The sequence below is a fragment of the Heptranchias perlo genome, chromosome 1 (genome assembly GCF_035084215.1).
Source record: "Heptranchias perlo isolate sHepPer1 chromosome 1, sHepPer1.hap1, whole genome shotgun sequence".
Lineage (NCBI taxonomy): Eukaryota > Metazoa > Chordata > Chondrichthyes > Hexanchiformes > Hexanchidae > Heptranchias > Heptranchias perlo.
The window spans coordinates 128,756,792-128,769,208 of record NC_090325.1 but is presented as its reverse complement, the minus strand read 5'-3'; the positions used below and the strand labels follow the sequence as shown (position 1 = coordinate 128,769,208).

General features: G+C 41.6%; 1 protein-coding gene across 2 annotated transcripts in view; it reads left to right on the top strand.

The window, feature by feature from the left end:
- ap1ar (adaptor related protein complex 1 associated regulatory protein) overlaps positions 1-2,550 on the top strand; it is a 109,874-nt gene extending 107,324 nt beyond the window's left edge. Inside the window, exon 10 of one of the 2 annotated variants that reach the window (XM_067990992.1) lies at positions 46-2,550. In XM_067990992.1, the coding sequence (XP_067847093.1) occupies positions 46-308 (263 nt within the window). In that variant the 3' untranslated portion in view covers positions 309-2,550. The remainder of the gene's footprint in view (positions 1-45) is intronic. The other variant, XM_067990998.1, reaches the window with a different exon arrangement.
- Positions 2,551-12,417: the final 9,867 nt, after the last annotated feature.

The window sequence follows — 12,417 nt, the reverse complement described above, 5'->3', positions numbered from 1 at the left end:
TTTTACTCCCTGGGTTAAAACAGAATGCCTTTTTTTTTATTCAAGGAATTAACAGAATGATTCCGATGAGAGAACGCTCTAGAACAGAGGAAGACATACTCCAAGCAGCCTTGAGGCACAGCAGCCGTAGACCTGGGAGCAACCCTTTGTCTGCATCAGATGAGTCGACTGGACTAGAATGGGAAAATGATTTTGTCAGTGCTGAGATGGATGATAACGGAAATTCTGAATATGCAGGTTTTGTGAACCCAGTTCTAGAACTCTCTCCTAGCGATGTGAAAAATACAGATGAGCAGCAGGGTAGATAGTGTTGTTGCCAGATAACGTGGATTGGTTGAGACCAAACTTTTAAGACGTTGTAAGAATGTATTTCAACTCTAATGGGACTTTTTTTTACCTTTTTGAGTGGTGGTCTGATTCTACATAGACTGCAAAAGAATACGACTGCTTTGTATTGTGTTAGCACATACAATTTATAATTAAGTGCAATTCTTGTAAACTTCCAGCTTATGAATGAAATTTTTTAAGCCATTATCTTGGTTGTTGATTAAAAAGGCTGTGTTGTAAAGGGAAAATGTGATGTAAAGTTTAATTGATGAAACTTTCTAGCTACAAGATGCATGTTTGTAGGTATTTGTTTTTATATGAATCACTGCTGTTCTGGTTGTATAAGGAGTAACATAAGTGGATAGACTGGATTATTGATCAGGTTTGATAACTACAGTTACATTAATATGTAAATATCATGAAGCCTTATGACATTGAAAATGTTTTCTTTGCATAACAGAAATGAGCCTTGTGTTAAGTTACACTATCGTTCCTATTATTGTGAGTTATTCTTAGTTGAGTGTGTTCATATTTTTCCATCAACGTATGTTTGTTAGGTACTTTTTTCTTTAAACAAAAATATTCCATCATTTCAGGTCAAGTAAAATTAGTTTGGTTCAGTGATCTATGGCTATATTTTGTTAATTCTGTTGATTTCTTGCCACCTTCTGTTCCTGCTACTTTCTCCTTTAAAGTGGGAAAGTAGATGGGATAGCAGGAGTTCTTCATGTTATGTGACTGGGGTCCTGACTAGCCTTAGCTGAAATAAATCTTTCCTTTTAAAATGAAGCGTCTTGCAGACTGACCAAGTATTGGCAGAGCTTATGAAAAGAGTGTGTGCAACTTCAAATGTGTGTAGGCTGGGATTCCAATTTGGGCCTCCTAGTGTGGAGTCTGTAACTTTACTACTCAGACCAAGTTACAGAGAGCGATGGTATAGCGGGTTAACGCATTGTCCCTTTGTCCTCCAACATGGATTCAGGTATATCTCGGTATGATTGAATGAAAGCCTCCTTTTTTGTGCTGACTGTAGGGATCCTGTGTGAAATTAGTTTGGACAATTTTAATGTACTTTCTACTGACAAACAGCCTACACCACACAACTGCCCATAATTTTGTCACTAAACTGGCATTTTCACTCCGAAAAGGCACAAGGATACCTGGTCTAAGAAATGGAAAAATTCACACTAGTGTAGCAGGGGGAACTGTTCTGGAGTTAAAGGGTATCACCTTGTTGCGGCTGAGTAGAAAGACCTTTACTTTGCACCTGTGCTAAATCTGACCTGGAAATACTTGAGATCCGGTATCAGTAATAGAGTTTAGTTTTCCATTCTCCAGCCCTGGCATGTTACTTTGAGCGCAAGAAAATTCACCAAAAAATTGCTTCCCGTTCTGCGGTTTGTTTCTAAACACATTGAGAAATTATAGCATATTAAAACAATTCTGTGTAGCTTTTATAAGGAAAGGGTGACGTTGTAAGCTAAAAATTAGTGGCCAGAAACTACAAATTGAAGGGTTTTTTTGGTTCTCCAAAACATTTTCAACTTTTTGATTTGTTTTCAGGGAAACTGATGGGCCTTTTATATTGCAGATCCTCTGGTATCAGGTCTTGGGAGAGCTACATTGTAACAGTCTCCATGCCTTCCCTGATTTATATTTTTCATCTGGCACCCATCCACACAAGCTTGATAGAGGCTGATGTTGGAAAATGCACTGTGGACTTGGAATAAATACACCAAAAACAGTTCTGCATGTTCAGCGGCCCAGCGCAGGGAGCAGCAGAAGTGCCGTCAGAACTCCAGAATTTGCACTTCTTACATTTGAGAGTTGCAGTAGATGGTGGGAGAACCAGGGGAGGCTAGATAAGTACATGAAGGAGAAAGGAATAGAAGGATACGATAGGGTGAGATGAAGTAAAGTGGGTGGAACATAAACACCAGCATAGACCTGTTGGGTAGAATGGTCTATTTCTGTGCTGTAAATTCTATGTAACCACACACCTGCAGTTGAGGGCATTCCATCCTTTAGCTGTTTAAAAAAAAACATATTCAAGATCTACAAGAGCTGTTATGTTGGCTAGAGAGAGTTTATCATGGTCCGAAATCTTTTGATACTATTTTGTTCCATCCCTGCAGCCTTGATCATTGGTACAAATGGCACATTCACATTGCGCATTTGGTTATTTCTAGCATATGTTATCAAATAAATGTAAACAGCCTGAAATGTGACGGTGCCTCCTTTAGACGTGCAACAAACTCTTACTAAAAATGTTCTTCATTCTGAATTGTCACTTGGATTCAGTTGAATTGATTGTCTTCCATTGTCCCAGTTTCAGTATAACCAAATTTTGTTTACTGTGTTTTAGCCACGCTGTCAAATGGCTCATCAAAAAGGGATGTTGCAGCATTGAATTCTTTTTAGTCCAATACACTCAAACCACAAACTAATGTATAACAACTGTAGAGTAAATGTAAAGGTACATTTATAGTAAAATATAAAAACTCTCACAAAGAAATCTATTGGTCCTATGGCAATAATGAACTCCTAAGGTATTGGAGTGTGTATCGCTTTTTAAATGTGGCAGTCGTCTTTCCATTTGTTTTTTGGGTTCAGAGGCAGGTTGCAGACATAACAGTAAAACAAATCAAGAAATCATCTTGGGTCCCAAAATAACATTTGATTTTAATAATGCGTCCTGTGAAATAGTTCTGGAACGAGGTAAGTAACTGATTTTTTTTTAGAATTTTGATATGGGTGGATTATTTTGCTGCAGAATAATCCTTTCTGTGTACCTTTCCCTTTAAGCACAAATGCATGTGGGATAGTTTAGAAAGAAAGACTTGCATTTATATAGGGCTCGATTTTAGCGTTGGGTTTCCTGTGGGTTTCCAGCGGGGGGGGGCCCCGAAAATCCCGATATTTGGTCATGTGACCGGATCGCGCCGCGATCCCGACCACTTCCGGGTTCCCCGATGACGTGCGGGGCTGCGCGCGCAAGCCCCGCTGGTGGGAATCCCGCAGGCAATTAAAGCCAGCGGGGTTCCACTTGAGAGTACTTACCTTGCTTGTTGAGGTCATTTAATGAGCTGAATCAGCTGTCAAAAGAGGAAGTGTGGGATTTTACCTTCATCGCAGAGTGTTTCCCACACTGGGGGAAACAGTCTCCCTCCAACCAGGCATGTTGCAGCCAGCAGCCTGTGGCAGGTAACAAGGTGCACTCCACGGGGGAGAGCCCCCACCCACGCAGGAGGCCACCGCGTCACATAGGACAGCCCCTGCCCCCCACCACTCCCCGCCAAGCCAGAGGACAGACCGACACAAAACCGCAGCCCCAGTCCGGGGAACCACCCACCTACCCTGCACAACCCCTCAGACCAACACCTGCCAGATGGGTGGTGCGTGGACACCCTCGGAGGACGAACAGCATGACCAGCCCCAGCAGCCTCGCAGTCCACGCCGTCCGTCGCAGAGACGTGGAGCCCCCCAACACGGTGTTGTTGCACGCCCACCTGCACAGCAGGAGGGAGGGCTACCGCAGAGAGAGACGCATCGCAGAGGGCACTACCCTCGCCACAGGGTCCACAGACCGAGGCGCAGCTCCCCGGACCTCTTCGAACAGCAGTGCACACGGAGGCGCAGATTCGCTCGACATGTAGTCGTGGAGATCTGCAGCCTCTTTCATGCCGAGCTGCTCCTGGCTGGCCCCAGCACCAACTGCCTACCTGTCGCTGTCACAGTCACCACTGCCCTCCACAACCTCTCCTCCGCATCCTTCCAGGGTGCAGCCGGGTACACCGCCGATGTCTCTCAGTCGTCTGCGCGGAAGAGCCCTGCAAATACACCTGCACCTACTCTGCAGTAACACGATGGGTGGCATCAGTGGTGGGTCCTCATAGTGATACCCAGGAGCGGGCATTATTGGACACAATGGACAGGATTCGCGGAGAAATGGCAGTGGTGGTGCCAATATAATGTGTGATGTTTGTTGCTCTGAAATTCAATATAGGTAACACCCATGGCAAACCCTCAGACACCCTTGTGCACCCCCTTCATGCTCACGACACGTTTGCCTTACGCTGCCTACTGCACATATGTGATGCATGCCCTGTGGCTGCAGCACAGGTGGTGGCAGGTTGAGTGAGGCTGGCCGTGAGGGAGATGCACGAGAGGGTGAGTATGGGATGGAGCCATGAGATTGTATGAGGATTGGGTCGCGTGTTAGTGGCAGGATGAGTACTGGCGAGGTGAGTAGGTGGAGGTAAGATGAGGATGGGGTTTGAGTGGGTATGAGGGGTGATGTGACAGAGTAGTGTTGGCGGTGCCGAAGGAGATGTGGGGTGGGGGCAGTGTTGTGGCAGACGGAGTGTGGGGGAAAGACTTCGTGTTCTCACTGTGGCTGACCTACTGCGGTCATTGCAGCGCCTCCTGCACTGTATGCAGGTGGGCGATATGTTGGTGACGCAGGTGACCCCCTCTGCCACCTCGAGCCAGGCCTTCTTGGTGGCAGAGGCAGGCCGCTTCCTCCCGCCCGCCGGGGGGAAGATCTCTGTCCTCCCCCTCCTTCTCACCCCATCTGATGATACCTGGGGTGAGGCATCATTAAACTGGGAGCAGCCTTCCCCCTGGGCTGCTCCATGCTGTAATTTGTTCCATTGGTTGCAGCATGTCAGTGGAGGACTGCTCCTTTAACTAGAGAGCCTCCAGCTGACAGATCGTACTGCGCATGCGCAGCCCGCCCGACGCACAGACCAGCAGCGCGGACCCCGGAGGAGCAGGTAATTGATTCCTATTAGTGTGTTGCCTGCTACGATCGTGCGGGCAACCCACTAATTTCACCGAGCGTGTTGACCACGCTCCCGAAACCCAACCCGCCGGAAACCCGCAGGCCTGGTAAAATCGAGCCCATAGTGCCTTTTGTGAACTCAGGACGTCCCAAAGCGCTTTACAGCCAATTATGTATTTTTTAAGCGTAGACATTGTTGTAATGTAGAAATTATCGGTTTTAGTGGTGTTGGTTGAAGGATACATATTGGCCAGGACACCAGGGAGAGCACCTCTGCTCTTCTAAATAGTGCCATGGGATCATTTACGTCCATCTGAGAGGGCTGACAGTGCCTTGGTTTAACAGCTCACCTGAAAGACGGCACCTCTGATATTGCAGCACTCCCTCAGCACTGCATTGGAGCGTCAGTCTAGATTTTGTGCTCAAGGCTCTGGAGTGGGACTTGAACCCACAACCTTCAGACCCAGAGACGAGAGTGCTACCACTACTTGCCTGGAGGAGAAAAACATTTTTTTTTCTGCTCTCATTGTTATGGACTATGTGATCAAACATACAAAATCATATGGGCAAAAACCATAAACAGTAAGAATCCTACACAAGTTGCACCCACTAATGCCATCACTTTTTTTTTAAAATCTGCAGTTTATTCAGCAGTGCACGGCTCAATCTAAGCAAAACAAGAATGAGGATTCTAAATAAGTATTATACAGTTGGTCCAGATTAGAATCCAAACAGAATCTTTATGGTCTTAATATTGCCATTCATTTTAGCTCAACAGGTGACTTGTACAGCTCCCCCCATGCTGATTTCTTGTGTTATATGAATTAGGAATGATTTTGCTGAAATACACACTGAAGCTTAAGGGGGAATAAAAGTGAAGTCACTCCTTTCACTGAATGTAGTTAATGTAAAAGAGATAAGCAAGTGAGTAGTTTGGTGAATGTTGCTTCTTTGCTCACTCATTTAGCTCATCTTTTTCCTGTTAAGAATGGGGAGAAAAATGACATAATCAAATCCTCACAATCCCAATGTAAAGTCTATCCTCCTAATGACATCAATTTTACTACTTTAAATAAAAATTATTATAAAGTGAATTCATATTGGAACTTGGTAATATAATTTGCCCATAATTCTTAATGGGGTGGAAAAAAATGTCCTTTATGACTACTGAGGTTGCCTAAAAAAACAAGGTGTGGCATGTGCTGCCTTCAGATGTTAGAAACTTTCACAGTAATTAAATCAGAAGTTAAAGTAAAGTGATGAAAGATTCAACTATTCTCATTTAAAGAATGGGAGGGGCAGTTGGAGTTGCAAATTAGTTACAAATGCTGCTCACTAAATTTTATGATTTCCAAAGCTCTTGTCACTAATCTGGATCATTAAATATCATATAGTATTTGACCTCTCATATGGAGTTGGTCTCGGATCATCTATCTTTGTGTCTCGTGGCTGATTTTTTTTTTGTCAAGCAATCATGTCCTGGTATCAGCAAAATAGGTTAAACCGATGAAATGGGTTTGTGTCTCATGTAATCTGCCCATTGTGAAGACTTTTTTTGGAAATTTTTTTTTGCTACTGGAAGCGGGAGACATCTATGGATTTGTGTTATAAATTCAAACATTTTTATTACCAAAAGTACACAGTAACTTATCTCATGATATGGCATAATTTGTCCTCATCATTTTAGATCATCTATCTTCTTTCCCTTGCACTTCCCTTCCCCATTTGTATCTATGGCTCTGATTCAGTGCTTAGGTTGACTCTTCATCAGACAGCTTGCAAAGTTAAGTTTCCCCAGTCAATTAAAGAGCTGGTCCTAATTGCTGGCCGCTACGGAAATTAGAATTCCCAGTTTTGTAACTTTTTTTAAACTTCTCAGTTCCTCCTAATGTTGTATTGCTTGTCCTTAGTGCAGTCCCACCTTTTTCATATTTCTTGTTTTCTTACTGCTATATAACCCAAATTGGGCTCATGGTCCACGTTGCAAAACTTAAGTTCCCCCTTCTCCAAACGCCATACCGTATTTAGTGTTAACTGCAAATTTATGCATTATATGGTTAAACTTACCCATAGGGAATGTCCTTTTATATTTTATCTCTGTCCCCTTTAATATTTTGGTTTAGTACACTTGCTGCTGTCCAGTTATTTATTTTTGTTCCAGCTGAAGCTCGGTGAATAACCCTGGAATGATGCTCGGCAAGCTTTTGGTGGCAATGTCCTCAGGCAAAAGAGTGTTTTTTAAAAATTCAAATATTGGTGGATTGGGCATTAATAAGAACATTGGCTTGAAGCATACCCTGTTGATGGGCCGCACTGCTTCATAATACAGTGCATATAATTATTTCTACTCCATAAAAAATTCAGAGTTCTAACCGTTCTATAACCTTTACCTGTAAGTAGCACAGATTGTCTCTCCACCTGAAAGGCTGGTAAATTTCTGGTTCAGGTGTTTAGACGTAAATGATGGTCCTATAAATGATGATGATTACCAATTGCAATTCCTGACACAAGAAACTGGGTTAATACTTATTTGTGTAGTTAAAGCACAACTGTGGTACAAGATTGTTTTTGCAGAGATATTAATGGTATATCTGAGTGGAAGAAGTCATTTTAAACTCCACATAGACTTATCCACAGCTTGGTATTTTTAGCCACCCCCGCAAGAATCTATACATTCATCATTTCTGTCTACACTATTCTGGACAACTTAATGGCTGTAATAATACCAGGAGCCAACTAATTTTTATACTTTTTAAATTTATTACAGGTGTCTGTTGCTTTGTAAAAAGAGTTTGATGACATGAACAAATGACTTGAACTTTGCCCTTGCAGTTCATGAAGTTCTTTGAATCCCTCAGTTATATGACACATTTGTAACATTCCCATCTATAAAATGCAATAAAGTTGATGAGGTTTAGAAGTAGTGGTATTGTGAAAAGCTGTTACGGTAAGTCTTGCTCAACAGCCAATGTTATTCCTTTCTGAAACAAGAAAATAGTTACCCAGCTCCCATATCCTGGTCAGAATTTTCATGTTGATCACATCTTTTCCCTGTTATATTCTCATGTATACCCACCAGTTCAAACCTCCAAAGAATAAATGGAGAATAACAATGAGACTTGCTCCATACTTTTCAATAGATATATTATCATCAGTTTAAAAACAAATCTGCATGAACAAGAACATAACTTATTGTACCCTTAATGTATTTGCTTCTCTTAAATCTTTGGCTTTTTTTTCTCTCCCCCTCTCCCCCCCCCCCCCCCCCACCCCAGCGTCTGCCCTCTTCTAACTTATTCCATGAACTGTGCATGTTGCATAGCTGCTGAACGTATGAGAAAATTTGATTTTGTACATTTTTTCCAAGACACTTGAAAGCTATTTTCATAGTTTCTGGGGTATCTTAAAACCTTTTTATGGTTGTATTTTTATCCCCCTTATTTTAGCCACTTTGACTTCTATATTTTAGATTACTTTCATAAATAAGCCTTATCTTCCTCAATAATATCTTCACGGGCCCTAATATCTGGGTACGATTCTGATAGCAAGCCCAGCATAACACATAGAAAACCTTTCTATAAATTGCTTTAGCTACTGGATCTATTCTGTGCTTCTAAAGAACCTGTTTTGCTTCTTCAAAAAGCAGTAGAGTATCATGTTGTCAGATCTTGTTTCAGACTTTTAACTGCCAAGCAAATTTATTGAGCAATACCTGAACAAGTAAATATATATCACAAATATAATACATACATATTTATTGTAGATATACTAATCAACTCCTCCAAAGAAAATAAATGAGTGCAGTCTCTATACTGAACTATTTTGCATTTAATCTTTATAAATGCAGCTATTCATACATTTTCCAAATGCAAGATTACAAGCTGATTTAATTATTTAAACAATTTAACTTAAATATCCCTCAACAGTTGCCAGGACTTGTTGGATTTAATTAACTTTTGGCTCAATCCAAAAGGAACTGTTAGTCACACAAATAACTGTACTAATTAGACAATGGGATCGAGTTTCTGCGCATTTACATCAGTAATATCAGCACAATCCGAGCGAAATCCAGCGAAAAGGATCAGGGAATTTTAAACGTGAGTGATGCACAAAACCACTTGCGTTTGTATTTTCCGTGATCTTTATACACTGGATTAAAATTCAGTTCATCTGGGGGATCAGGCCCTGCCCACAAAACTGGCAACGCAGCCAGGTCAATGTGGCAGGATTCCGCCGATTGTGCTGTTTAGGGAAGGCTCTTCAAATTGTACTCATTTTCTTGGGCGCGCAGGCACTAGTAGGCATGTTTTAAAAGTTTTTTTCATATCAAAAAATATTTAATTTACTAAGAACCTGACACCAATGAAACTATTAAATGGTTCAGTATAGTTTTTTAAGTGATTTTTAAATCAGGTTACTCACAGGTGGAGGACTGGACACCTTTATTAAAAATGCTTATTTTTGATGATAAATCCATTTTCAACTGTATTAATAAAACGGCACCAGCTTACCATTCTTAAATACATCAAGGAATATTTTTTAATGAAAAGAACAACAAAAATGAATTCGATCTATTAAGATGCCCGATTGTGCTAGTAAATTAAAGATTTTACATTTGTGATTATGCAAATGAATTTGATCAGAAACTTGAACTGTAACCTAGCCAGCGTAATTTAGAGTGCATTTTAACTATGTTTATGTTTGAAACATGTAGCTTGATTCCTCCTCGAAGCCCATTCTCCTGGAGATAATGGTAAAAAGAAAGGCACGTGGCCAAACAAAACCGTTATGGTTGACGAATGTACAAAGGCAAATTCAATTGAAACAGAAGGCATTCTACACACTAAAGGCATTTAAGTCCCAGGCGAACAGAGAAAAGTATCACATGCAATTGAGGGAGACAAAAACCACCATTAGAGTAGCCAAGAGATCTCTGGAAAAGAAGATAGTGTGCAATTGTGGCCGTAATGGCAGAAGCTTTTTCAGCTATGGACCGAATGGGGCCACAAAAGGATACTATAGGGCAGATTCAAACTGATTCTCAGGTTATAGCAGAGCTGTTAAATGACTGTTTCACATCAGTCTATACTCCTGTAGATGATGCTTATGATGGGGGTGCTCTGTACTAAATAGCATTATTAATATTAAAATAGATAATAATGTCATTTTGGATAGATTAGGAAAGCTCAAAATTGATAGGGCTCCAGGTCTGGATAATATCCATCCAGGGGTGATTAAAGAGATGGGGCAGGTAGTCGGTGAGCCCCTAATGCATATCTTTAATAGTTCAGTAGAGACAGGGATAGTTCCCTTAGACTGGGAACTAGCTCATGTAATTCCCATTTTCAAAAAAGGGAACAAATCAGAGCCAGGGAATTACAGGCCTATTAGTCTGACATCCATTATTGGGAAGGTGCTAGAGGGGATGGTAAAAGAGGCTCTTTATGATAACTTGGGAAGGGGCCATTAGAAATTCACAACACAGTTTCTGAAAAAATAGGTCGCGCCTAACAAATTTAAGAGTTTTTTGAGGAAGTCACTAGGGTAGTGGATGGGGGAAATCTGGTAGACGTTGTCTACCTGGACTTTCAGAAAGCCTTTGATAAGGTACCTCACACTAGGTTACTTCACAAGATAAAATCTTGTGGTAGCGTAGGAATTTGAATTGCTGGTTTAGGAATTGGCTCCAATCCTGCAGCCAAAACGTTATAGTTGACGGATGTGATTCAGCCTGGAGACCTGTGACTAGTGGTGTCCCCAGGGATTTGTCCTAGGTCTGCTACTCTTCAGTCTTTACTAATGACCTGGACAGTGGTGTTGGGAGTATGGTAAGTAAGTTTGCAGATGACACCAAAATCTGTGCAAGGGTTAAGATGGTAGAGATGTGCAATCAAATCCAAAAAGATCTAGATGTGCTAGGGGAATGAGCCATACAATGGCAAATGGTATTTAATTTAGATAAATGTAGTGTCAAGCATGTTGGTAGGGCCAACACAGACTACACGTATCACTTGCAGGGAACAATACTGAAAGAGGTTGAGAGAGAAAAAAATCTAGGTGCACAGATCACTTAAGGTTCATGACCAATGTAGAGAAAATGTAGCTGAAGCTAAGGGTATGGGGTTGTATTAATAGAACCATTCAGTATAAATTAAAGGACACAATCTTGACACTATATGGGTCACTGGTCAGATGGCATCTGGAGTACTGTGCCCAGTTTCCATCCACCCACATGGTGGGTGATTCAATGACCTTGGAAAAGATCCAGAGCAGAGCAACAAGAATGATTCCTAGCTTAAAGAACCTCAGCTACTCAGATTCAAGGACCTCGGTCTATTTACTTTAAAGCAGCTTAGATTTAGAGATGACCTGATAGAGGTCTATTAAATAATTAAAGGGCTGGATACCGCCCTATTGATAGATTATTCCAGTTTAACAGATTAGGGAGAACCAGGGGACACGAGTTTAAACTATGGAAGAGTACAAATAGGCTGGATGTTAGGCGGTTCTTCTTTTCCCATAGACTTGAGCCTCTGGAATACATTGCTGGCTGGTGTGGTGGGTGCTGACTCTCTGTATGCCTTCAAGAGGGAGCCGGACCAGTTTTTGACTGGGGTAAAGAAGGTAAGTGTCTTTATAGATAACACTTGGTCCATGTGATGTCCAGGACTGGTTTTGATCACCTGAAAGGGTCGGAGAGGAATTTTCCACAGTATTTTTTTCCCTTATTAGCCCTGGGTTTTTTCTCTTTTTTTGCTTCTCCCAGGAGATTACATGGCTGCGGGGTGGGTGGGAGGTGGAAGGGAGAGAAGAAGTGTGTAGTCATAATGTTCCAGCCATCATGTCATGAGGCAGGCTTGATGGACCAGCTGGCCTTTTCCTGCTGGTCAATTTCGTATGCTCAAACAACATTTAGCAACATTTCTACTGAGTTAGGCTGGGGACATGATTCTAATTGCACCTGATTTTTAAACTCCTAATTTAATGTGACTGGATTAAAGGGATCACCACTGAACCAAACCTGGGGGTGGGGGGAAGCTACTTCATTTTTGTCACAATCCAGTAGATTAGTTCACCGTAGGAATTACTTTCTTGTATCTATATTCCAATTAGAAATGTTTGTGGAAATATGGTGAATCGAGTTATAGATCTAGAAAATTACTGTTCTAACTGCACCCTCTAACAGTCCAAATATCAATACACAAAAATAGTCCATTCCAATAGTGTTGTAGATGATGCATGTTTAAAATTTATATTGGATAAATCTTTGAAGGCAGAAAGTTGCAGGGCTATGGGGCAAGAGCAGG